This window comes from Syngnathoides biaculeatus, chromosome 2 (genome assembly GCF_019802595.1).
Source record: "Syngnathoides biaculeatus isolate LvHL_M chromosome 2, ASM1980259v1, whole genome shotgun sequence".
Taxonomy (NCBI): domain Eukaryota; kingdom Metazoa; phylum Chordata; class Actinopteri; order Syngnathiformes; family Syngnathidae; genus Syngnathoides; species Syngnathoides biaculeatus.
Window position 1 is genome coordinate 1,817,569 of NC_084641.1, and position 27,084 is coordinate 1,844,652.

Genomic DNA, 27,084 nt, shown 5'->3' on the forward strand with positions numbered 1-27,084 from the left:
CCTCTTCTTATACCTTCTGTGTACCCGTCCTTGAGGTTGCATAGGAGAGCTCCTCTCCAGTTCTCTTGTAAAGATGCTTTCAAGGCTCGTAGGCTTGAGTTGCCATGGGAACGTTCCCTCGTAGTCTTAGCCAAACTCTAACACAATTTAACAGCTTCTCCTTAAGGACATCTTGGAAATGAACAGAGTGAAAATATGCATTACAGTACTGGATATAATTTTTACAGATCTGTACTGCGCTTATTTCTGAAAACTTGGAGTTTTACTCTACCACAGTTCCTTAACAGAAATTTCTCTTCATTTTCATGACTTTAACTTCTACCAGTTATTAATGTAATGATAATAACAAGGTATTTTCTATTAAGATGCTTACTGTTTATTCACTTGTTCCTTTAAGGCAGCTAAAACAATAATCAAACCCTAGATAATCTGTACACTTCTTGGCCAGAAATTAGGTATCCCTGAACTTTCTAATGAGAGCAAATATGACAGCTGTATGGGGAGAATAAAAGAAAAAAAGACTTCTCATATTTAATATACATTGCATCTTAGTCATGCTTTCTTAGTACTGTACAGTTACATATTTTTACAAAATAGGCTGAAAACCAAATATGTGAAACACCACAAACTACCACTAGAGCAATTAAAAATTTGAACTCAAACCCCCTGCGATAACGACAACAACTGAGCCTGCAAATGTGGAATTTTTTATTTCTGCTCTCGTTATCGATCCGATTAGATTGCGTCGGCTGACTTGTGTCAGATCTTGTAACCTAGGCAACACTCTCTGCTTTTGCACTTACTCATACTTGTACTGGCACAAATATTTTTTGGAAACTAGAAGCAGTTTCTAGCAAACTAGAAACAATGTTAGACATTGATACAATATAGAGTGAAAATATAATCCTTGGGAAATGAATGCCTTTTAGAATGGAGGGGTTTTTATATAAAAGCACATGAAAAAAAAAAACAACATTGACTGTAGAGCGCTTTGGTCACAGTTGCGTGGGTTTATTGTATTGTAGGGGGAAAAAAACCATATAGCTTGGGTTTGAAATCCATCTTTTGTGATACTAATCCTGGAACCTTTCTGACATGTTTCTGATACACCCGTGGAATACAAGCAGAGGGAGAACAAGCACCCGCCACTGAAAAAGCCCCCAAACTCAGATTTCGATACCCACATCTCATCACAGATTTTTTTTTTTTTACATGAGACAGATTTGTAGGAGGGAGCACATATTTGTCTTAGTTCAGTATTTTGTTGTACAAAATTCTTCATAGTTTTCTCTCAAATGTTTAAGCTATTGCGCCCATTTATCCTTCACATACGTTCGAGATTGGTTATTTCAAATGTGGGGAAAATACAAAATAGTCTTTAACTCAATCACAATTTCTTTAATCGGTGCTAATCCCTTTAGTGGCCCAGTGTGGATGATTCATTTTGTTTTAATTTCATCCTTTGAGTTACCTTGCAAAGATGTTGACATCAGAACACTTTCATTTGCATAAGGAATGTCACTTTCTCCCTCAGCGGTGCCAAACAGACTCTCACCTAACCATCTGCCTGTAAATGTGTACATATTGAGTTTGCGTCTGTGTCCTTGGTGCCACCTACCTTTTTAATACGAAAAGTATGAATATTCACGGAAATATCATTTTGTTTTTGTAGCAGTTTTTGTTTTGACAGTCTGTTCAGATACATTGTGTACGTGGAATGCTCTTGTATGCCCTGCTTTTGCTTGCCTGGATTCTCTCTATGCACACAAAGTTCTTCCAATACTCCAGTTCCAATATATCAGGTTCATTGGTTATTCCAAATTGTGATTTCTTAATATTATAAAACTCTATGGTAATTTAACCATTCTAGGTTCATAAAGTATGAGTGTTTCACCAGCACACACTTTCCCTCTTACTTGACTGTGCCTCCTCTCATAATCTCCTGGAGTTTTAAATGGAATGACGCCCCCCTAGCGAACAAACTATTCAACAAGTGGTTTTAAACTTTTCGAGTTTTGGATCCCATCGCTGTCTTCTTCTTTTCCTTTCGGCTTGTCCCATTAGGGGTCGCCACAGCGTGTCCTCTTTTTCCATCTAAGCCAATCTCGTACATCTTCCTCTCTAACACCCATTGTCCTCATGTCTTCCCTCACAACATCCATCCACCTTCTCTTTGGTCTTCCTCTCGCTCTTTTGCCTGGCAGCTCCATCCTCAACAACCTTCTGCCAATATACTCACTCTCTCGCCACAGGACATGTCCAAACCATGTAAGTCTGCAGTCCATCATTGTAATCGGTCAAATACTTAAATATGACAAAGAAAACCCAGTCTGTTTTTTTTTTTTTTTTTTTTCCCCTTGTCTGATTTCTAATAGGTTCCATTGACTGTCCGGGAGCTCCAAGAGGAGCTGAGGGCCCACAGGGAGTTGAACACCCGCCTACAGCAAGGGACCTGTCGTGACAGCCGTATGGACCTGGATCACAAAGGAGGGCTCAGTCCTGGCTACAGTCTCCGAGAAAGTCCCAGCAATCTCCACAGTCCTGGACCAAAGAACAGCCCGAGAGCGAGCCCGTCCAACACATACGATCCGGGGCCACGGGAAGCCGACGTCATCGTGCACAGCTCTGGGTACAGCTGTGGCGGTCCAGTAGCTACACAGAGAGTCAGCCCAGCCGGCACCCCTCATCCGGGGCCGAAGCGCAGTCCGACCGTCCCCCGCAGCTCCAATTCTCTCCGGCCTTGTAGCCCTTGTCAAGTGCCGGGGTGTGACGGCTTCTCTTCGCCACCGCTGGATCCATCGCACGAGAATTTCGTCCACCTGCAGTCAGAGCACGAGCGTCAGGCCAAGGAGCTGTCCCTGCTGAGGAGAACCATGGAAGAGATGGAGACAAGGATTGATTCTCAAAAACAGACGCTGGGTGCTAGAGACGAGAGCATCCAGAGGCTCCTGGAGATGCTTCAGAGCCAAGGTCAAGTTCATGGACAGTGGGGCCGCGGGCACAGAACGGGCATCTTAGCTATGGTGGCACAGGAGACTGAAGCTCAACTTGAAAACATGCACGTAAGAGAGGTCAGTATTTTGAATTTGGCTTAACAATATTACAAAAAAAAAAAAAGAGTGAGGGCTGTTGAACTTAGAATAGTATTAAAGCCTGGCACATCTGCAATCTCCAAAGGATTACCTGACTAGCTTCATAATCATAACAAAAAAATCATCAACTCGATGTCTTTTGAGAATATACAATACATATAAAAATGTACACACACCCCTCTGATGCCAGGATTTTGTGATCTGAAAATTCAGAGCAGGATAAGTCATTTCAAACCTTTTTTACCTCATTGTTATTGTTACCTAGGAGCTAATGCATGTAAAATCAAGCAATAAAAATAATGTGGTTGCACATGTGAGCACTCCCTTAGGAAAAACCTACAACAACATTTTTTTGGGTTAAAATTGAAGCACTTTGAAAAGTGGAAGACGCTTGGTGGCTACTATTGAGCCTAAATTTGAATAGGATTAGCTTAATGGACCTTTCCGATCTGTCAATCACTCATAAAATAATAGCCAATCAGAATGCGGCATTGTCTTAACCCCTGGCTTGACACACCCCTCTCGACGTATTGTCCCACAAGCAATGGTGGTTGTCAGTAGTGTGCGCTTGGAAAAGTTAATGTTTCAAAGAAAATTGTCCTCAGATGGGCTAGGGGAACGTGCAATTCTGATGAAAGATATCCTGCTAGGTTACAAGCTAACCCTGGTTGATTCATTTTCCAATGCCTAAAACACAGTTGAGGAAGTGTCTACGATGGGTTAAGGCTCGCGGAAGAGCGCTCGTACAACTAAATGTGGACAATATCGACAAACACTAGGCTGTATGTTCGAAGGTAAGCAAGGGAGAAGTATCTTCTCTGAGTTTCATTTAATTATTATCAGTGCTTTATTCATTGCAGGAGAACAACTTTCACTTTGTTAGTTTATCACTGACCTGCTGAATGAAGTGTGGGAATGGGGAATGTTTCATGCCGAAGAGTCGGGTTAGTGATACTAAATGCACGATGTCATGCAAGAGAAATGTCTATTTGCCAATTTGAATCACACCAGACTTTTAAGACAGAGCACTCTGTTCAATTACGAGCCAAGTCAAATGAATACACCCACTCACTTATAAAGACTACAATGATATTACTTGTGATCTTTCCAAGTAAAAAGTACTCACCCTGCTTTACATGCGCAGTACGATTCCACTATTTTATCCTGTCGGATTTCAATATGAAGTTTGTGAGGCGTCAAACTTTTTTACATCGATCGCCAACATTTCCCTGTAACTCTGACATTGTGTCCTGCTCTGTCCAAAATCTTAATTCCGTGTACATATCCTTGCGTGAAATAGTTGAGACGTCTCTGTAGAACTCTCTTGGACAAGTCTGACGCATTTGGCAAAAAACGTACCCCAATATTATATATATATATATATATATATATATATATATATATGATCTGGAATACGCCATAGAAAATCGACTTCAAACATGTTGTGTTCAATTGCCGTTTTGAAAGCTTGTGGGACATGGCTAAGGGGGTGGAGCTTAAGGTCACCATCGGAAAGGTCCATTGACCCCTCAGTGTGAATGTGAGTGTCATGATCCTGCTGCTCCAGCCCGGGCTGTGCGGGTGCTTGCGCAGTCGCGATAATTGGGAGGCACACACCTGCGCCTCATGCGGGCTGATTATCTCCTGTGTATATATAGGACCCCGATGACGACTGGTCCTCCGCCAGATCATTGAGGTTCATGCCCCGTTCGAGCACTCCCGTATCCCTGATCGACAACCCGTGTGTACCGACCTTCGCCTGTTCTCCGACCGACCCCGTAAGCCTGACTCCTTTGACACTTCTGCCTTCCTTGATCGTTCTCCCGTGTACCGACTCCTACCTGCCCGCTGACCTGCTCTCTACGCCCTACGTCCCAACTACCACTGCTGCACCTGACTGCCTGCCTGATCCCGACCTTCTAATAACAAATGTTTTTCACCGAACTACCTTCCATCTCCTGAGTCCTGCATTTGGGTCCTACCTCCGTTCCGATGGGTTGTGACAGTGAGTGCGAATGGTTGTTAGTTTATATTTGTCCTGTGATCATGGCCACATCCTACTTATAAGAGGGTGTGCACACTTGTGCTTCCCCATTAGCTCAGTTGCTTATTATTACTTCCCCTTTCTAAAAAAAAAAAAAAAATCCTTTTAAGTTATACAGGTTCTATAGGCCAAATTGATGGTCGAAAATGTTTTTAAATCATTATATCTTGCCATTTATTTTAAACAGGGGTCTGTAGACCTTTGATAGCCAGCAAATGTGCTCCCACTATATTTTTGCTCAAAATCATCACTTTGTTGGAAACACCAGAATGACATCCAGTACATGCATATAGCTATTCCTCTTTACGGTTTATGTTTATTGCATGTGTATTATTTAATTTGTGGCAGCAGAAATCACCTCGTAGGCCAGATTAACAAGTTTAAGTTTACACTGTGTGCGTGTGTTTTAATAATACTGTATGATCTTGATGATTCATATGCTCTTGTGGCATCAGGAAAAGCAATTCCCATTTGGTTATACCGTAGTGGTTAAAGAGGTGATTCTATTGATTGAGAAATGGAAATGTGGTTTGCTGTGAGTTTATGCACGTTCTTATCCAAGCAGGCCAGGTGGATTGGTGGCACACCGCTTTGGTTGTCTAGCTCCTGCTGTGGTTATTTTTAACTGCAAAATCTTCTTAGCTCTTAATTTCCCCACCTGAGTGTGCGTGAGCGTGCACACTTATACGCATACTATTGTTTGTAGGATGCTGATTTAGTTTTTGCCCTTGTTTTGTGTGTCTGCTGCAACAAGTAATTGTGTGTGTTAATGAGCGTGGACTTCATGGGCACACATCTGGTGTCGGTCGGCTTTGTGTTTCTACTAAGGCCACACCCCCTCTGGAGTTGAGAATGGACAAACCACCCTTGTTGGGTGCCTCTGGCAATTGTGGGCCTTATAATGCAATAATTCCTGCGCATGTGTGTGTCATAGGTAAGTACTTATTCACACGGACATACACACACTCAGACACAGGCCCACTGTTCTATTTTTAACTAATTTTGCATGCGCTATAAAGCGTGAAAACTCACGCAACTCAAAGTTGGCTTTTTGAGGGTGAGGTAGGATGAGATAGTGTGTTTGTGTGTGCGTGTGTGTGCATGTGTATATCGATGTATTTCACAAGCATAAAGACAACAACTAGTTCGTTTGCTTAGTTTATTTTTGTTAAATTAGTATATGTAATGAGTACTCCAAGTGTTGTTGCTGAATAGTAGTGTGTGTGAGCCTCAATATATGCATTGTATTCTCCAAGAAATTCTCTTTTGATTATTGTGGCATTGAACAAAGTTAAATAATTTTGGTGATGCAGACTCACTTGAACAGGTGAAGTTTAGTCTGATTTAACTTCAGACAGTGAGACAAAAAAATGAAACGTTTTTTTTTTTTTGCACAGTGTATCCAAACTTATGGCTTCAACTGTCTGTCTGTCTGTAGCGCAGAACTGTGGGAGGTCCACTGTTCTCCAAAAGTCCACTAGCACTGTAATCACATTGTACAGATTAGAGGAAATGATTGGTGTCATGTTATTTTCTAAATTATTTTTTTTTTCCACTTATTACTTCACCCAAAGCATCCTTTCCAAACCACTTTTAAGAATAGCATATTCTAGGTTACAAAAAAAGTGTAAATTCAATCAGTTAATCTACTACTTTAGTTTACACTTTGATCATTTTGTGGTCAGTGAAGTATTCCAAATGTCAAATATCTGGGTTAACCGCTAATTAATCAAAAGATTTCTTTGTGTGCGTTTAACTGCGAGGCAACCTTTTTCCTGTCAAGGCTCCTTGCTTATGTTGACTTGTCGGAGTGGCAATTTGGCCTCACACTTGGACTTTAATGGCTGTTTTGGTAGTGCTGTGCTCCTCTTCCATATTTTGATTAGCTCTGAAGGAAGTCAGCGCAACTGGCTTCTATTAGCGTACCCATTAAGCTCTTTTGAATTGACCCTGCTCGTCTAGCTTCAGCTAAGATACCAAATGCTTAATATAAACTCTTTTTCTTTCTATTTTTATGGGTGCCACTTTGTTGTCATTGGAATGGAATGAAGCACAATTCTCACCTTAGTTAATATGTATTAGCCCTCTTCCTTTCATTTTTCTTTTTTTTCATTTCCTGATAACTTTTAGGGCACTGGCAGTTTTAAGGAACTTATTTTAAAGTAATTTAGCTATTTAAAGGTCAACATAAATTGGAAATCTGCTATGTATGTATGTAAGAAGATTTGCTAGTAGCACTCAGATCGTGCAGATTTTCACCAGATGTGAAGTCACTTGAACCATCAGTCTGTTTCTTTCTGGCTGGTATGCTCATGAGGAGTTTGTGTGGATAAAGCGTGCCCGAAGGCGATCATTCACTTGCTGGTTTTTGCTTTCAAGGGGATATGCCATGTTTTTATTTGTTGTTGTTTTTTTTTTTTTTGCTTCTATTTTCTGTCCACTCTCAGACTTGGCGATGTGCATACACACAAACACAGATTCTGTTGTTTTTATTATGTGGAGTCAAAGAGCTACTGTATATAAGTAGCACTGGTTAACCTAATCATTATTTAGTATTCCAACTTCACAATGAAAAATATATAATATCAGAGTTTCGCCAATCATGAGTCAATTTTACGATGGAAAACAATTCACGGAACACCACCAAACAAATATATTACCAAACTTATGAATACTGAAATAATGGTGAGCTTGTTTGTATTTACATATACAGTAAATGCACCTAGTTTGGGTGAAATTTGGCAAACCTTTTTTCTACACAATGATGTAATTGCAGGAATCCATGAGTTTTTCTGTTGTGTAACACTGGGGAACAATTTGAAAACAAAATCCGAATTATATTTTTATTCTGATTACAACTACAATTGGCATGCTGGTCCCAAAATTAGCCTTTTTTTTTGCCGTAACACATCAAGTTGTCTCTTCATATAACCTCCAGATAAGCAAAAATCCACTGATTAGTTGTAGTAAGACTTGCCAGCTGATTACAATTGGACTTTTCTCCAGCTACGCGGCAGCTTGTTTGTGCTGTCACAGTTGAGACACCGCAGTGAGAAATGTGTAGCTTCCAATAGGTCAATACTATTTGCATCCAGAATGCTAGCATAGTAGGAATTAAGAGCATTTGTGCTGGCTTTTATCTTAACCGTGTAACCATGGCCATTATAAGTTCTATTTGGTTTTATGCTGTTTTTTTTTCCTCTAATTTTAGAAAGGATGAGACCATTCCATCTTAGTGTTTTGTTTATATAAATGCTTACATTTTTCATATTTGTCAGAAAACTGCAGTCCTATAGTTATACTTGACGTGATTTTGGAATCCATACCCAAAATTAGTTAACAGCCGTCGGATCAATCTAAAAAAACAAAACAAAAAAACGTTCCCCAGTCTAAATCACACACAAATTTATTGTATCTACTTACATCTAATTGGAAAAACATGTCATTGTTCTTCCTGTCACCATTCATCATATATACATTTGTTGTCAATCAATCATAATTTTCAGACCCATGAAGTGAAATTGGATAATGCCCTGCTGGACCCCTGATATTCTCTCGTGACACATGATACCGCCACGGTACACTGGTTGGGAATCACCGACTGCGGCCAAATAAATAAATAAATAAATTACAAAAGAGAGGGAACACTCAACACGTCACAAATCACAGTAAATGAGGTTTTCTGGTTGAAAATCTTTATTCAAAGGACAAAACAACATAAGGATGACTCATGCAAATTGAAGTCCTCATCCCCTGGAGGTCTGGATTGCGAGGTCAATCCGTTGATGGGTGGAACGAGTACTAACAAAATGCAAAAGGGATAAATAAAAAGACATTGAAACAGTAAGAGGGTCAAGCTGTGGTCACCACCTTGCATTCCATTGTTTTTCATGGAATTGTCTTGCTGATTACCTCTCGTTTCCACCTGTTGTTCACAATGTATTTGGCTTCCAAATTGCATTGTGTTGTTCCCTTTATTATTATTAGTAGTATTTAGTTCTGTATACAGTATTGCATCCTCTCCCCTCAAAACTGTTGGAGTACTATCAGTAACCACAGAGGGGCAGTGTTCTCTTGGGTTTCACTACAACTGGAGCTTTGTGTGTCATCTCGCGCTGCCTCACACGCGCCCGCGCCCGCGCTGACGTTGTAATAGACTCTCCCCAGCCGCATGTTCCCAGTAGGCCCAGTAACAACAGCAAGACCGCTGCTCTGTTCCAGTGCAGCCCTGACCCGATGCTAAAGCTTTGCGCACTCACACACACTCACATTTGGGGATCTATTTTATTTCATTCAGGTTTGAGTGAGGTCAAGTGCAGGTTTGACACCGTCAAGAAGCAATCTAAAATAACAGAAAAACAAAACGTTTGTGTTAAACTTCTCATTCTGGACGAGCTGTTCTCTTCTGGTGCTGTTGAATAGATCCAGTGTATCAAATACACGTATTTGTCGTATTCTTTCTTTTTTTCGTCAGTATTAAGCATTCCCATTACTTTATTGCTTGTATGCTATTCCTTATTGTTTTCATTTGTGCACTGCTCTTTATCTCACATTTATGAATGTACAGTGTATATAAATAGCAGCATTTCCCTGTTCCTTGCCAGGGTCTCCATTTGTTTTGTATACACAGCTGAAACGTTGAATTGAAATTGTGACAGTCTAAATCATGTGAGATGATCGGCAGACACATTTCCACATGTGTATGTTTGCTTTTTCTCTGCCCTTTCCTCTCTGATGGCGAAGAGGTGGGAATGAGACTGATGAATGAATCCGCATGCAGCTCTTCATGTTCTGCGCAGTGCCTATAACACCATTGCCTCCGGGCAAGAATTTGACATTGCGACCGTGTCCGTCTCTCAGGATGCCAGCAATTTATTGCTTTTCATCTCATTAATTCCATGTGTTAGCTAGTTTTGACACATGCAGCCGAGTTGACACTGTTTGATGACATACGCCTCTGTCTTGAATCATGCAAATTCTCCGCTGGGGGACACAACGGTGCTGTAAAAATAGTCAAGGGGAAGTTGCATTACAGACTATATAAGGGCCAGAGTCATTTTTTTAAATGTAAGTCAAGACAGAATGACACAATAGTCCACACATGGTGAGTGGGCAGCAACAAACATGCTCTTAGAGGAGTAATCCCTGCTTATCCACAAGTGAGTAGGACAGGAGGATAAGGCTCCTCTCCTCTAATTTCACTGGAAGAACTTTAGAAGATTCCAGCTAGTCTCAGTCCACAACAGTACTGTATTTTGAGGTTTCGCTTTACCAAATCTCAACTTTTTTATTTTTTTTTATTATTTTTTTTTTTTTAAAGCTCTCCAGTATATGTCTCTCCAAAAACCCCCAAAATAAAACAGTTTGTGTGATTGTTGGCATCAATGACAAAGTAGGAGGTCTGGTCGGTGTGTTCTTCCATCCTGTTGAAATTTCAAAGTGCAATCATCTTCTGAATTCCCATGGATTCTTTTCTAATATCAAATGAGATTAAACATTCATGTGACTTTCTGTCCCCAGTCACAATCTTCCCCTGACACTCGTGTCAGATCCAGAATCCTGTTGATTTGAAAAAATATCAAATACCAGGTGCTAGAGGTAATTGGAGTGAAATGCAATATTGCTTCATGCGTTGTATCAGAAATCTGCTGGATGTAATTTTCAACACATGTTTTCACTGCTTCCCCGGATCAATTATGGGTGACAATTTTTTTTTTCATGTGCTGGAAAAGGTGTTGAGAGGGTTAAGCTTGTTGTACGTAGATATGCTATAATAGACTACTGAACAGGCAGTGCAGTGCTGGATGTGGACTTTGTTTTTGTTCCCTGATCCCCATCAGGATCAGTTTAATTCAACATATGTAGATGTTTGGATGGACTCGTGCTGAACAGTGATGATTTAGCTCTAACAAAATAACTTTTGAGACTTTGACATTGCACTTCAAGTCTGTTATTTACCCATAATATAGTGTAAAGAAGTGAATGCTTTAAAAACGTTTGCTTTCAAGAATTACATTTTGGGAAACTTCCTAAATGATCGTTTTAATTCCTCTTCATCTAGTAATTTGTTCTTCCGAGGGGTAGTTTTAATCAAAAGCTATCATGAATTATTAATAGAAGTCAAGCGCATGCGCGGGGCGACTGCTGCTGCAGGAGTGTTAACATGTCAAACGGCTTTAGGAAATATTAGAAAACAGACTGAGTCAAGTATAAGAAAAAGACAGGAGAGAGTATTAAATAGTACTTAGATTACATGAACGTCTCCAAGTACTGAATCCGAGATCAACCATAAAGAGGTAAGAGCACCTGCTGAAAAAATACATCTTACATCTAATCAACCAGGAAGTTGCCTTAAGAAGAAATGTATACTTTATTTCTTGGGCCGATGTTGAAACGCTTCCTGTTAATTGTCTGGGGGTGTAGCAATTCAGGAGCACTAAAGATGATGAGCCGTCAAGCATATTTCTATCGGGTTCCGCCTCAAGAGCGCCATCGGCGCAACCAGCAGGCGGATGCAACTAAGTCCAGGACTCTGCAGACTGTCATTGATATGAAGGTAGGACTCCATACAACACAGCGCCTCGGGTGGAGTTCTGTGATACTTCCAATGTGCGTGTAAAACTGAACAAGCTGTTCTGAAACGAAAAGGGTACTGTGCTCCCCCCTCCCCAGCAACCCACGGGCAGCTAGTCTGGTTTGGGGATCACCTATAACAATAAATTATTGATGAGCTCCGCTGTAATGTGAGCAGGAGTGGCCGCTGTCATAAACGCAGACAGAAACCTTGTAAGATTTATGCCCAAGTTTATTACTCATCCATGCAAAGTTACGCACTTGATCAATTAGTTTCAAATGCCACATATGGAAGCTTTCTTTCATAGCTCAACCCTTTGAAGTCATTAGAACTGTGAAACAAATTTGCAGTTTTCTCCATATGTGGAGGTGTGCACAAACCCATACTCACCCGACAGTTTTTTAATTTATTTTTTTACAACCCCCCTGTGAGTTTTTATGCACACTTGGTGATCCAGTGTGTCTGCTTGGCAACCTAAACTGCACATTATATGCACAGCTGGCATGCCAACATTGTGTTTACATTAGATCTTGGGATGAATGAAGTGGAGGTGACAAATTGATAAGTGACAAATTGATAAATAATGACAAAGTTGGTGAATTGTTGTTTTTGTCTAATAAGTCAGTCATGTGCAGTGAGAATCTTCCCTTTATGATTACAGAACAGCACGCATCCTTTCTGTTTTGATCCTGATGTTATCTGGCAGGTAAAGTGACGAGTGCTCATTCCTTGATCTTACTGTTTTCATCCCGATCTTAAGGATTTGATGTGCCTCTGTAAATTCTTGGGCTTTGACTTCTTTCTTCGGCTGTTTTGCTCTCGAGCCACTCTTCCGGAAATACAACGGGAAACCTAAAATTTGGGTTATGCCAGAGAGAGGCTGTCGTATATAATATTTTTACAATTTTTCAGCTGTAGTATAAAATATTTTTAAAATTTTTCATTTTGCATTACTGAACAACAAAATGTGCCTGTGAGATGAAGGTGTTGATTTTGGCAACTTGAGGTTGCCAGCTGCATGTTGTGTGTCTAAAAACTGTACAATCTGTGACTTTGAGTGTGGGCGGCTGAATTTGGGGAGGGTGGGGGGTCTGGCCTGGTGAGTGACTTTGACGTTAGATATTGAGAGAGACGAGTTCTCTGTTGTGAAGTGTCTAATCGTTAGCCAGCCTGCGTATTGAGTGGATGACAGCTGCCTGTGTATAAAACATGCTTTTTATGATTGTTTGTTAAATCGTTTGGAAGTACACCAGTGCCTGTGTTTGTTCTTGACCACTTGTGAGGAGATGTTTTGATTTGCGGTGATAGTTGATATTAAATAGTTTACACCGATACCTTCTGTTAGGAATTGTCGACATGCCGTTGCGATACGTTAGTGACGTCGGCTTTGCGGAGGACACATTGCACTTTCATCTTGTTTTGTAAGCGTGAAATGATCCCCAAATTTGGACGTTCTGTTTTTCATGCACTCTTTGCTCCCTGTCATAGTGCCAACTTCTTTCTGTACGGCATGGTGCATTAGTCTGCAGTAACGTTAGCCCTTGTGGGAAAAAGGTTGCTTCAGCGCTTCGAGGCAGAGATTTTGCTTCACCTTTTTTGTAATTGAATTATTCAAGTTATTCGATTAATCGTATCAGCTTTAGTAATGTTACACATAATCAATGTCACGTCTTAAAATTCAAGCGGAAACTAAAGCTCAACATTTTTTGCCTCGGTGTGTGGAGATTTGCATGGTGTCTGCGTCGTTTTGGAGAGTATGTGCAGCACCGTATTCTGGTCAGGACTGATGTCAGAGATAGTAATGGAGGTCAGATGCTTCCATATTGCCTGTGGCATGTGCTGATGGCATCATGCAATCTGCTTCCATTTATTCCATTCCCGGTCTCCTCTCATCCAATGTTTAGCATTCAGCGTATGCATTAACACATGCAGCTAAACAATCCCGGAACCTGTCCATGCCGGAAACCTCCATCCCAACAGCCATACTTGGTTGCCGGCCTTGATATTTCCTGTCCCCTACTCAGATGTCAATACATTATATAGAGCCTGTGTGTTTCCCAAATTTCTTCACAGTAACAGTTCTAGCTTTTCTATGGCTCAACCATCGGTCTGTTCAACCAAATCTTTCAATTTTGTAACAGTGTATGGTAGTTAAAATCAAGAACTTTTTACACCAACCTCGCTTTTAGTTTTGTGCACGAGCATGTGGCTGAATAAATGAAGGCCTTAAAAAGAAATATAAGATGGAAAATCTCTTATGAAAGTTCAATGTGCCCGCTGTTGCCGGTGCAGGACACCAAGATCTCTTCATTGGAGAGGAACATCCGAGACTTGGAAGATGAGGTCCAGATGTTAAAGACCAGCGGCCTGCTACATTCTGACGACAGGCAGGATGAGTTCAAACAGGTGGAAGTCAACAAGAGCCATTCTAAATTCATGAAGACCAAGGTAGAAAGTCTTAAAGACGATTTGTGCATGTCCATAGCGTTGCATGCTACAACTAAAACTTGCCTAAAAACACGTGATGTGCATGGCTCCAGTGCATGCTAAGTGTGTTTGATGTGATGACACTTGGGCTCACAATTGATAGTTCTTTTTGCTTGGTACGGTATATGTTGCTCTGTTACACTCTTTGTTCATGCTCATGCCGGCAAAGTATGTGAAAGGTCAGCGGCAAACAATGCAACGCACAAGAAGAGAGGGATTTAAAAAAGTAACCAGAAGAATGCAATGAAGAGGAGAAACATCTTCCATATTTTCTTCAGAGATATTTTAAATAACCTGACACTGGCTGCTGTATGTAGACCATAGACTGACATGAAGGACATATTCATATTAAAATCGTTTGATTATACTAATATAATGTGGGTATGGGTGTTTATGTATATATTGTTGCAAGGAACACACATGATTTTGTGACACAAGTTTAAATTGTTGCTCAGAAGTGGTTAAACTGATCCTTGCATTTGGCTGATGACTTGATGTACTGTTTTGGTTCTTGGCCATTTTTGTTTTTACAATGCCATCTTTTATCTTTCTTCATGCAGCAAGTCAGACACACAGACAGGCACTCCCATATAATTAGTTCTATAACGTTTTGTGTTTTTTTTTTTACTTTGGAAAGGGCAAAGGTGACATAATTATTCTGTGAGCTCGCTCTTTGGAGAACCTTACCAGAAAACCCCAGTTTGGTGTGTCCATGTCTTTTTAGGACCAGGCCATATCAACATTTGTCTCTTCCATCAGGGCAGCTCCCACCTTCCTACTGCCCACTCAACAGCCCTGGATCACAGAACAAGCACAAGTATTGCTGACGTTTTCGCTTAGAACGCCTACCTATTCTTCCTTCTTTCCTCTATGTTAACCATGCCCACTCAGTTACTCTGTGAACTCGCCTTTATTTTGTCTCTTCCTCCTGTTGGCCATTTTGCTACGTGACGAATACTTGAAAGCCCGAGCTCCTCTGATCTTAATTTTCCTGTTATGAGCTCAACAAAAAGGGGAAAAATCTTGACTCCCATCAGCATTTTTTGGCACCAGCACTCAGATGATAATCTTCGACGCATTGCTGGCCTCAGCACAGAAAGTGCTTTCCTGAAGAGCTTTTTTTTTCTTCCTTATGTAGCTACTGCTTTATGTAACCACTCTTCGAGCATTCTGTAACTCTGAATTGTGTTTCCCAGAACGCTTCATCATGTGTGCTGACTCTCAACATAATTAAATGTTTGCCATATTAAGTTCAGACTGGGGAAAAACATTATCAAATTTTATAAACATGTAAATACTGTTAAGGTCACAGCACACCCAGCTTTGTGATTTAACTGTAGGATATGTTTTGCTCCATGTACAAATGGCAATGCCAACTGTTGAAACAATCAATTGAAGAACTAAGAAATAAATAAACAAATAAATAAATAAATAAATCTGCGAAGAAGTGAATCCAATGGAGCCAAATCACAAATATCTGCCAGTCCGCTGTGTTTGGTGTGTGTTTTGGTTTTGTTTTAAATTCATTCATTATGGCATACATTTTAACAAAACTGTTCTTGATGGGGTGTGTGTGTTTTTTTTTTTTCTTTGTTGGGGTCACTTTATTACCCGGTCTTGAAGTTGTTGAGAATTTGTTCTGTGCGTGAGTGCGATTGAAAGAAACCATGCCGGTGTTTAGATGCGTTGTATGTTATCATTTTCATCGGTGCACAGAAGAATGACGAACCAAATATTTTTTTTGTGTGCGCGATTGGCAGATAGAGCAACTGAAGCAGGAGCTGAACAGGAAGGAGTCTGAGATGCAGGCCCTGCAGACTAAACTAGAAACACTCACCAATCAGAACTCAGACTGCAAGCAACACATCGAGGTGCTGAAGGAGTCCCTCAACGCCAAGGAGCAACGTGCCAATACACTACAGACAGAGGTTAGTTTACATGTAAGCACAGGTGCAAAGACATACATTCTCACAATTAGGGTGTTAAAGATCACATTTTTGAACGGCTACAAGAGGAAGCCTCTTTGAAGTTCCCAAATGTTACGGCTGTAATGATTTTATCTGCGCTATGAGTTAATGTGCCATGTTGTATGTACAGTGTTGTTTTTTATGTAAAGGCAGGGAGCATTTAACATTTTTCTCCATTATTCTGAAGACTTAGAACTGATACTTTAGATCTCTCTGTTTCCCCAGTTGAGAGTGGCCTGCTAACTTTGTCCACTCATCATTACAGGAAGCAATTTGGGCCAAAATTAGGCCTAATTGTCCATACATGCGAAAGGAATTTTGGCTCTTGTCGTGAATACATCATACTTACAGGGACTGGTTTCAGTGGGTGGTTTTGTAAGAGCCTTTATGCCCGCCTCCCCACTGCCCCCAGCTGATGAAGAAGTGGACAGTGTAGACACAATGCAAATACTCTATGGTACGATACGTTCAAATTGAGATGCCAACACAATCTAGGTATTCACATTCATATTCACACTTCCTGGCATTTTGTCAGACATTGGTAGCTATCAATCATTTACATACATTTAGTCGACGTCCTGACTTTTAGTTTTTGTCCGGTATATTCACCACTTATTTGATGGGGTTCCGACCAAGTTGGAGCATTTGTTTGGCAATGTCCGTTTTGTTTAGTTTTTTTAAATGAAGATGTGCTTTATATCCGTTGAAGTAATTGAGTCAGAGGTGTGTTGCAAGACTTTTGCAATCGATTGTTTGTTTTCTACATGATCGCCATTCCAGTCATTGTGTGGGTTCACACTGAGGTGCTGACGATCAATTGATTCCGGTGCTTTTGATCGTGGGTGCTTCGACACCCATGACATGTAATCGGATATGATCGGATCTCCAAACGTTCACACTGTTAAACACAAACATACAAAACACACCCACTCTGACAGGGATGATTGCTCTGGCCTCATCTCCATCAGGTCTCGAGAGGTTTTCTCCTGCTATTGAAGAAGCATTTTCCCTGCTTAAGACAGTCTTGGGTTTCCGGATCTAAGTGGGAAAACTCCAGGATGAGTAAAGCTATTTAGGGAATTTGGGTCTAAGTATTGCCCGGAATTACTCTGTTGCTTGTCGATTACTTAGCTTTCAAGCACAGCCGCTCTCACAATCTCCTCCACTTATACTATTTATTAATCTCCATTTTTCCACGTTTCCTCTTTGTCTTGTCTCTTTACGCAAACCTAGTCTATCGCATCCACACCGGTGCACTGCGTATGCGTATAGGGATTTTTTGCCAATTGTGGTTTGTGCGACTGACAGTTGGCATACAACGGCTCACAGGAGCAATGCTTGCAGCGGCAATCCGAGAAGGAGTATCTAAAAGCAGTGGATAAATTTGTCGATCAATTTTGAGGACAGCTTCCACATGGCGCTGTCTACGTTTATCTTGAGATGAGTATAACTTTATAAAACATTGAGAGTGACCATGGGTGTAAGGGTTTGCTGCCTGTCTGTGGGAAAGTTAGCCTTTATAAAGGGGACATGTTCTTCCTGCAGCAATTATGACCATGTATGGTTGAAACTGTACTCCTCAGATCAGGTGACCTAACACAAAGCCTCTTCCATATTTCAGCAGAACAAAAAAGTGCACAACACCTGTAAAACAAGATGATTGTTATAATGATCTATATGCAGTGTGTGTGTATATATCCATCCATCCATTTTCTTTTGCTGCCTATCCTCACGAGGGTGGCTGGGAGTGTTGGAGCCTATCCCAGCTGTCAACAGGCAGGAGGCAGGCTACCCCCTGAACTGGTTGCCAGCCAATCACAGGGGACATGGAAACAAACCGCCGCACTCACAATCACACCTATGGGCAATTTAGAGTGTCCAATTAATGTTGCAAGTTTTTCGAGATGTGGGAGGAAACTGGAATGCCCGGAGAAAACCCACACAGGCACAGAGAGAACATGCAAACTCCACACAGGCGGGTGCCGGGATCGAACCTGGGTCCCCAGCGTGTGTGTGTTTGTGCGTCTGTCTGTGTGTGTGTGTGTGTGTGTTGGCTAATTTGTTGGCTCCAAATTTACAAGGTATCATTTCCGACCATTCAAAGTTTCTTTTATATCGTTGTACATTTGAAGATTTAGCCCCTTTAAACTCAGATATTTATTAAACCATACGTTTACTGTACTGCAGAAGTTGAAGTGCAGTGGAGTGACACACATGCTAAGTACTGAAGTTAAATGTAGGTATTGCCACAGGAAAAGAAAAAAAAATAGCATGCAATTGTAATACAAGAACAAAATGAAAGAGCCAAGAAGAAGTAAGAGAATAATTTTGTGATTGTATGTAAGACTTTGTATGACTGACTTTGCTCAGTGAGTGATGCAATGATGCAGAGTGCTGTAGGCCCCTCAGGCTGGATTATTTTACTTGACCCCTCCATGTTCTTTTACCTGATTGATTGTTGAAGTGGTTAGTGAGGCGTAGAAGATGCGGTTTCACCCTGGCTCTTCGCCACCCTGGAACGAGTCCTCTCTCTCTGTCTCCCTCTCTGTCTCTCTCTCTCTCTCTTTTCTTCTTTCATACTCTGTTGCTTTTCATCGTCCACTATTTTAGCTGTTGTCTGAATGGACTGAGATTTACTGTAAGTAATTATTGTGCAGAGATCCGACTGATAATTTCCTTAAAATGGGGATGGATGCGATTGGCTGGGATTAGGTTCCAGCATTCCCGTGACCCCTGTGAGGATAAGCGGTTCAGAAAATGGATGGATGATGCATGGGGCAGTATATATATATATATATATATATATGCATATACACATATATATATATATATGTATATGCATACGTTTTTAAACTTACAAATATCCCTTTGTGTATTGGGGCGGCCGTATTGGTTGGAATTGATAGTTGCTGTTCTTGGGATTGGTATCTTCAGAATCAGAATTTTATTTGCCAAGTACTGGTAAGTCAAAATTTCTCTCCATTAGTTGGAGTCGCGCTAGTGGGACAACAAATAGCAAAGTATTTAACATCAATTAAATACTTTAGAGATTTAAAAACATAAAACTGTATGCAGAGTCACTGAGAAATTAAAGGTTACTGGTAATATGGTTGATGGTTTTTTTTTGGGTGGAAAGAGTCTAAAATGACTCTGTAGAATTCTAATAATTGTGTGAACTCGTTGACATCATTTCATGATGATAATCCAGCTGTGTAGGGGCCTGATATGCATTATGTCCATTTATTTCCAAATGGCCTGATCAGATGCTTTGACATTTGACAGTAAACTGTAAAGTGCTGCTATCTTCCCTTCAAATAAACATTTTGTATGTAGCAGTCAGCCAAAAGCATTGTAGAGCTCGTATTAAAAAGCCTTTTGACAAAGCTGTAAAATATTAAAGATTGGTGCAGAAACTAATACATGCATGGTGTAAAAGTGAGAACCTCCCAGTCAATAAACATGAACTTGTAAATTGATAAAAAAAAGGGGCAGGGGGGGCTGCATCTGAAAAATGATCAAGAAATGTAATCATAAGGTGGTTAAGTGGACCTCATCTGAAAGTAACCAACCACGGTTACCATTCTCAGGCCTGGTCCTTTGGCTCATGTGGTTTGGGTTGCAGTGTAAGCCGCTCCCCAGAACAAACACGGAAAGATCCAAAATAAAGCCCCCGTAGAGGCCATGTGGAAAAATCATAAAGTGGAGTTATGGAGGTCATTACGGGGATGGGATCTTTAATGTGTTTTTCAGGGATCAAGGTGAATATGTGCTAAAGGGATCGCTAACATGCATGAAATTGTGCAGATAAATGTACAAAATATGCAATCTGATATAGTCTATATCCCATCTGTGTCCTTTTGTGTAACCTCTTCATTGTCTAAACACACTGAAGATCAATAAAACACACACATGCATGCTAACAATGGCTTGGCTCATTGTGCTATCGGAGTTGAGGCTTCTGAGACCGCCAGAAACAACACATGGCGTCTTTTTCTCTCAAAGTTTCTCTCACTTCAGGGTCACACCGTTTTACTTTACCACTTAACCGCAAATTGTAATCCGTGCACACAAATAAACTTGCAAACATAAAAAGAAGACAATGAAAGAGCACCACGGATGGTCTCTCACTGTGGAGTAGTTTTTCCACTCTACTTCTTCACCGCCATAAAACCAAACAAGCAAGAACACTTTTTCTTCTTGCTACAATTCAGCCAACAGGGTTTGACATGAAACAGTTACTTGAAGGAATCATTGACTTTTAACCTTGTCGGGTATGTTGACATGAATATGCAAGTGAACATAAAGCCACGCACTTCCGGTCTGAAGGACTGACCCCGCCCAGCCTCTTCAGCTCCATTGAGCTCTACACCAAATGACTGAATTATGTAGAATTCACTCAAGGTACAGGGAGTCCTTAGGTTAAGATGTTTCAACTTTCCAACGCCCATCCCCCGTCCGCCGTTTTGTCTGGCTTGTCCGTGTTTGTGCGCCGGTGGCTATGAACAACACCGTAAACCGGCCCGGCTCGGCGCCATGATAAGCCATCTCGGCGCTGAAAATGAGCCACCCCGGCCAACAAGGCCTGCGGCCGGCTGTAACGAGCCACCGGTGGCTCTTTTTCGGGGCTGAGATGGCTTATCATGGCGCCGAGCCGGGCCACTTTACGGCAGTGTTGTTCATAGCCGCCACCATCCGCGATGAACAACACCCCTGAGCCAGGGCACTTTACGGCGTTGTCGTTGCACGCGGCTGAGTGCGGCATCGTCGGCAGCGTTGTTCAGAGCCACCTCCGTCCGCGAGCCTGACGCGTAGCCTTCGCCGAAGTCGTGACTGGCGGACGCGGTGCCTCGGCCGGGATGGCTTATTTTCGGCACCGAGGTGGCTTATCATGGACCCGAGCCGGGCTGCTTTACGCCTTTGTCGTCGCACGCGGCTGAGTGTGCCATTGTCAGGAGCATTCATAGCCGATGCGGCAGCCTTCGTCGGCAAGCCCGACGCTGTCTGACGGTCACATCGACACATTTAGCACGCCTGTTTTACGTACGCGGATCTTTTGTTACGTTATGAGAGACAGATTACGTGGTCCGCCCCAACCTATTATTATTTTTTTAGTAGCTGTATACACACCTACCTGTCATTTGGAACCCACGAAGCTCTCCTCGTTTGCACCCGTGCAATCCATTTTTCACGACGAACCAGGTCTCTTGCAAACTTATGAAGGGTAAATCCATCCTCCAGAGTGTTCAAGCAATCTCCAGCAATGCAACGAGCCGGAATTTTGGCTAACACAAAGGAACAGCAAGAGTTACCTTCCCTGAGCTAAAACTAATAGAAACAAATGAGTCCACTTGAGGGCGGTCCTGCCATGTACGTCAGTTCCTGCTTCTTCTCGAAAACAAATCCCTCAAGAGGATTTTCATCGTGGGAGTTACAAAAAGCTGTATACGTCAAAATCATGTTTTGTGGTGGGGAAAAAAAAAACCTATGGGTCCATGTCGGCTGCCGTTTTTTCATTCATAACATACTAAAAATCATGCATTTTTATGACAGTGGCCCTTTAAAGGCAATGCCCGTATTTTAGCGGATATGAAGAGTTCTGTTCCTATGTTGGATTCAGTGATCACAAAACAACATTCTTTGATACTTGTCGAGATGGAAAGGCTACTTACGTCATGGATTGAGGAGCAGATTCCTTCACAATAGCTAAGCTCTTATTTTTTTTTTAAATTTCAATGTATTTGTTTTTTTGGTATTCTGACATAAATTCTGACTTTAATAGTGAAATCCGATTTACAAAGAAATTCGAGTTACTTTACCAGCATAGGAATAGAACTCGTACATAACCGAGGACTCCCTGTATACAAAAAACTTCAAAATGTTCAATGTGTAGCTCGCATAGCTACTAGCTCATAATTACGAGAGGAAAGGAACGGTGACATTTTATTAACGTTTGTAAGGAAAGCAAACTCCAGCAACACAACATTATATTTTTCTTTGTCCCTTTTTTTGTGATGATTTCAAGTAGCCAGCCATTTTTTTTTATTTGTGAGGCCAGACACTTGATTAGGGACACCAGGGACCAAGACTGAACCCAGCCAGGTTTGTCCTCACTGTGCTTCTAAACATGTAACCCGTGTTTAGAAGAAGGTTTTGTGCTTTGTTTGTTGTACACTAACAAATATAATACAGAGGAATGTAAAATACAATGAAAACGGATTATTTGGGGAACCCGGCAACCACCAAAAGAGTCATTGTTTTAGTTGTCGAGAGGGTTGCAATCGTATGTGCCCATCCTGTGTACATGCATTACAACCTGACAGTTCATACGTCCCGAAAGGTCCGGTGATGCAGAACTTAAAAGGTATTATATTATACTTAATGTGACCTCTTAGCGTGTCTCGACTCTTTGTGACTCACAAGCTCCAAAATCAAATGGGCAGTGTGTTGAATATATTTTATCATCACAATGTTTAGAGGTTCGGAAAACCTCTCCTCGTCGCTCTTCATATTGTCCAGCCTATGCTCTTCGCTCAGCTGTGCCGAGTTCTGGGGGCCTCCTGTGAAAGACTGGAGAAAGCCTCAGACAAAAACACATTCATTAAAAAAAAAAAAAGACAAACACACGCAATCAATGATCGACAGCAGTGCCTTTTATTTGCTGAAACTTGAACTGTTTCATCTTACTTTGGGAGCATGCCGTTGCTTTGACTGGCAGATAGCGTTTCCAAAAATCCAACCCTGACGCCATGTTGATTGTGGGCCCCCGAAGTACTTGCGATGGCAGGAATATTTTTTCAAAAGCCCCGCCTGTCCCTGGCATAAACCCTATTCAATTTTAAACCTGTTAAGTTCTTACACTAATACTCCATGAGCCCCAGTGTAAAAAGCAAACACTAACACAAGCTGGATTTTGAGTTATCAGTCATACACAGCGTTAGTATACCTTTTGGATTTAACGATTGGTGAGATGAAACTAAATGAAGGTAAATTTGAATCATGAGAAGACGAGATGAGGAACTGACAATTCATTTTCTGCAAATATGAGGACAAGGATGACCATTCAAAGAAGGAACGCTTAATTAGTTAATGAGGGGAAACTTTCTTTGTATGCTTGCGTCGCATGTGTCTGTCATGATGATGGATGGCGAGTGGGCACGCTGACAGCTTGGTACTACAGTACTTTCTTCCTCTGTGCCACGAATCTGTAGACTTTGACAGTAGACTTTCATTCCTCTGCATAAAGCAATTTATTTTCGAATTATGACTTTTGTGTGTCTGTGTGTGTGTGGTGGGGGTTAAACAGATAACAGTTTTAAGTGCATCTTACAGTCCAATGCACAGGTCATCACATTTTTTTGGAAACCGAGAGCTACTTCTTAGGTACTTAGAAATGTAAAAGGATTAACACTTCTGAAATAACAAATTAGCTAAAATAATTAACTCGTTCGTTTTTCCTGTCCTATATTAATTAATTAGTATTCCTTTGTGTGAAAACACTAATCAATTCTGCAACATTGCAAGGAAATCACATTTTCCCATCACTGATGAGCTATTTTTAAATCAGGCCAGTGGGAAAAATGTTGGTTTACCCCTGGTCTTATTTATGGGATGACACAAGCCCATCATAATTACACCAAAATATTTATAAGGTTTTTCAAAAGCAAAGATAAAAAAATGACTTGGTCATCCAGTTGAATAAAATGGACAAAATAATTTATAGATCATTGCAAATCCAACAAAATAATTACAGATTAAAGTTGAGGAATGACCCAGCTGTAACCCAGATCTGAATGGATTCTACAAACTAAATAATATGGAGCTTTTCAGTCAGATGGAAAATGTATTGGCTATTATTCTCCAAAAGACTGAACACTGCAATGCAATCTAAAGGTTAAAAAAAAAAAAAACTATTATGCAACCACGTTTTTTTTTGTACTTTTATTTCCTCCCGTAAATGATTCCAGTTTGTTTGAACGGGCCTCTTTTCACATTTAAAATGGAAAAAGCAACCGAGTGTTCTATCTTGGGGTGACTTTTTTTTTCTATCATAAAACCTGAAATTTTACAGAGGGTGTTGCCATTTCATATCCACTGTCGATATTGCATGGTATCATTGTACACTCATTTGAATGTCACAGACAATTAAAATGTTTCATCAGGATATTTGTGGTGTATTAGGAATGTTTTTCAAACCACTGGCCCAATGAGATTCCCACAATGAATTTATATCCTCGTGGGAATGTGGCAGTTACTACGTAAGCTGCCTAATGGTCCACTGGACTCGGTCCTCCCATCCTTTCTTGTTCTGCCGTCCTGACTGCGGTCTACTCGTATGGTCCCCGGGTCGTTTATTGCGGTCCGGAGCCCACTTTGGGCCTGATACCTTTGCAGATTTTCCTGCCAAAAAAACTTTTATGATGAAATGTGAGGCAGTAAAAAGGGAGGTGAGGACAAACAGAGAAGATGTTTTCTTTCAGCCTTTGTTTCACTTTGCTAACCAGTTTCCACAATACAATTTTCATTACCTTTGCAAGAAAGAGGAAGTCGGCTCAAGCGGATGTCAATTTAACCTTGGATGTACGTGCTTTTTTTTTTTTTGGGTGTGCATGTGGAAACTGTACATACCGTAAATGTTTTCCCAAATAAGACCAACGATTCCAATCCGTATGAATTGTGCAACCACAGAATGCTGAAGAATGGAATGAATTTTAATGGTCAGTTATATTTTCTCTTCATCACTTCATTGAACATTTATCAGCCGGTACTGTTTCAGTTTGTAAATTATAACAATGCTGTGCATTGGATCTTGTTCATCTTTGTAATCATTTACCTGTTAGCAGACAAAGACTACTACTGTAGTATTTTTGCTGAAACCAGGCCCACTGATGGTGGAGCTAAGAAGTGTTTCACTGTTGTTCATCCGATAGTGAACTGATACATCAGTGATTTCACTTTTACTTTTTTTTTTGTGGTAATCTGTCCTCCTGTTTTTACTCACTGCGATCTTTTGAGCACTCTTTCCTCCTCTCAGTTTCACTCTATCCCACTTTTCTCTCTGGCAGCCGGTCGGTGCTTTTCGGGGGTATTAGAAGGGTGTCCTTATTGTACTATCGCAGCTTAGTGGGCCAGTGCAGGTGAGAGTGGGGATTTCCTGTTCAGCCTCTCTAGAACATTCTTGCTAAATTGCTCCTTTTCAGGTGGAATTGGAGGTTTGCGGGGCTCTTTGCGCTCATGTTGCAGAACCAAGAGTTCAGCCCGCATTGATGTGAATGCACTAACGTTAGCAAAGGCGCAAGGATTAGCGGTGTCACCTAGTTTGTTAGAGTGGTTGTGTTTGGGTCCATGAGTGCAGCAGCAGCAGCAGGTCAGAACTTGGGCCAGTTGTCTGACTGTGCTTGTGTGCCAATGCAGCAATATAAGACGAGCTGCAACTTACACCAAGGGCTCCTGGCCTGCTGTTAATGTTACTTTCTTGAGAGGCGACCACTGTGTGTAGAAGGCCTGTGTGTTGCCCATTTTTTTTTTTTTTTTCAAATACTGCCACTCCAAAAAAATGAATTGATGAATACATGACAAAAAGGTTTTGAATATATAAATAGGAAAGATTTAAGATTTGCAAATTGCTGCCAGTATCATTCTGAGATAAGTATCGGAAAAATTCAGTCCTCCCACGCCTGGAAAAAAAAAGAAAACAAGCAGTATGTACACATTACTTAATCTGTAGGCATTAATAATGTCATGTAATAATGAATAATAATGCCAGAGTTAATAAAAAAAATGGAATTTGGATAAGGCACAATAAGCAAATATGGAGTTTCATCACTTGAAATTGTCTCAGCGATACTGGTAGTATAATTTGGTGATGAGTCACAGCTGAGAGATGCTTATAATATTCATGACAGCCACTGACGTTTTTATGTGTGTGGGGGTTCCTCACAGCACGCGGTAAAGAAGAATATTGATATATGTCCAAAAGGGATTTTAGTGAGTTGTGTGTGTGTAAAGTGTGTTGACAGTACGATCTTTGGCAGCTCTGCTCATGATCATACTTTGCACACTCACACACGCTTTTACTTTTCTGGCACAAAGCTCAACGTGTACTACTTTCAAAAGTCAACAAGTAAATCTAAGTGAAACATGTCAGTTTCACCACTTACTCCGTGTGGGCCACCTGGGCTCAAAAAAATATTGCACAAGCTCCCATTTTATTCTGAGTTCCAGTTTTTCACAAGCCTCAAGGTTCTGCTAATGTCTTAAAATGTAATGTATTGCATGTAAAATGTGTGACTTTCTTTTATTATTCTTTTTTTTGTGTGTGTGACACTTTTAGGTAGATGCACTCAGGGTGCGTTTGGAAGAAAAAGAGCAGATCCTGACAAAGAAGAACAAGCAGCTTCAGGACCTAACGGATGAAAAAAGCACTCTTACAGGGGAAATCAGGGACATGAAGGACATGTTAGATGTCAAGGAGAGGAAGGTCAATATCCTGCAGAAGAAGGTAAGTGAATTGTGTGTAGTATCCTACTTCGTAGTGACAAAAGTATAACACGTCTTCCATCCTGTATTGCATGAAATTGTCAACTGCTTCCATACTTGTCTTACATTATGTTGAACGCAAAAATTTTGAGTTAGTATCTTTTCTTACCACCCTGTGTGTTACCATGTATCTCCAAAACAAAAGTCAATGCAAATGTTTTGGTCTCAGGCAAAAGTACTTTCACAGGTTCAAAACAAACATTTTTGGTCAAGGATATGTTATATGTTCCACCACTTGGCTAAACATGGGAAATGATTTATACAGTATATATGATTAATACTGTGTTTTTAGAATTAAAAAAAATAACTGACTGTAAGCTTCACCTGTCTATCGCTTTTCCCATTGTGTCAGCATTAGGCTAGTAAGCTATAATGTAAAATTAC

The 27,084-nt window shown here is 40.8% G+C and overlaps 1 protein-coding gene across 14 annotated transcripts in view; it reads left to right on the forward strand.

Annotated features, from left to right (window-relative positions):
- LOC133496551 (ERC protein 2-like) overlaps positions 1–27,084 on the forward strand; it is a 145,738-nt gene that overhangs the window by 4,389 nt on the left and 114,265 nt on the right. For 11 of the 14 annotated variants that reach the window (XR_009793815.1, XM_061812276.1, XM_061812288.1 and 8 more), the window contains exons 3-6: positions 2,376–3,071; positions 14,003–14,158; positions 15,958–16,125; positions 26,495–26,662. Coding sequence is in view for 13 of the 14 variants with exons in the window: in XM_061812276.1 (XP_061668260.1) it covers positions 2,376–3,071; positions 14,003–14,158; positions 15,958–16,125; positions 26,495–26,662 (1,188 nt within the window). In the remaining variant the exon portion in view is untranslated. Of the gene's footprint in view, positions 1–2,375; positions 3,072–4,750; positions 4,871–14,002; positions 14,159–15,957; positions 16,126–26,494; positions 26,663–27,084 lie in introns of all 14 variants that reach the window. The other 3 variants (XM_061812313.1, XM_061812337.1, XM_061812382.1) reach the window with 3 other exon arrangements.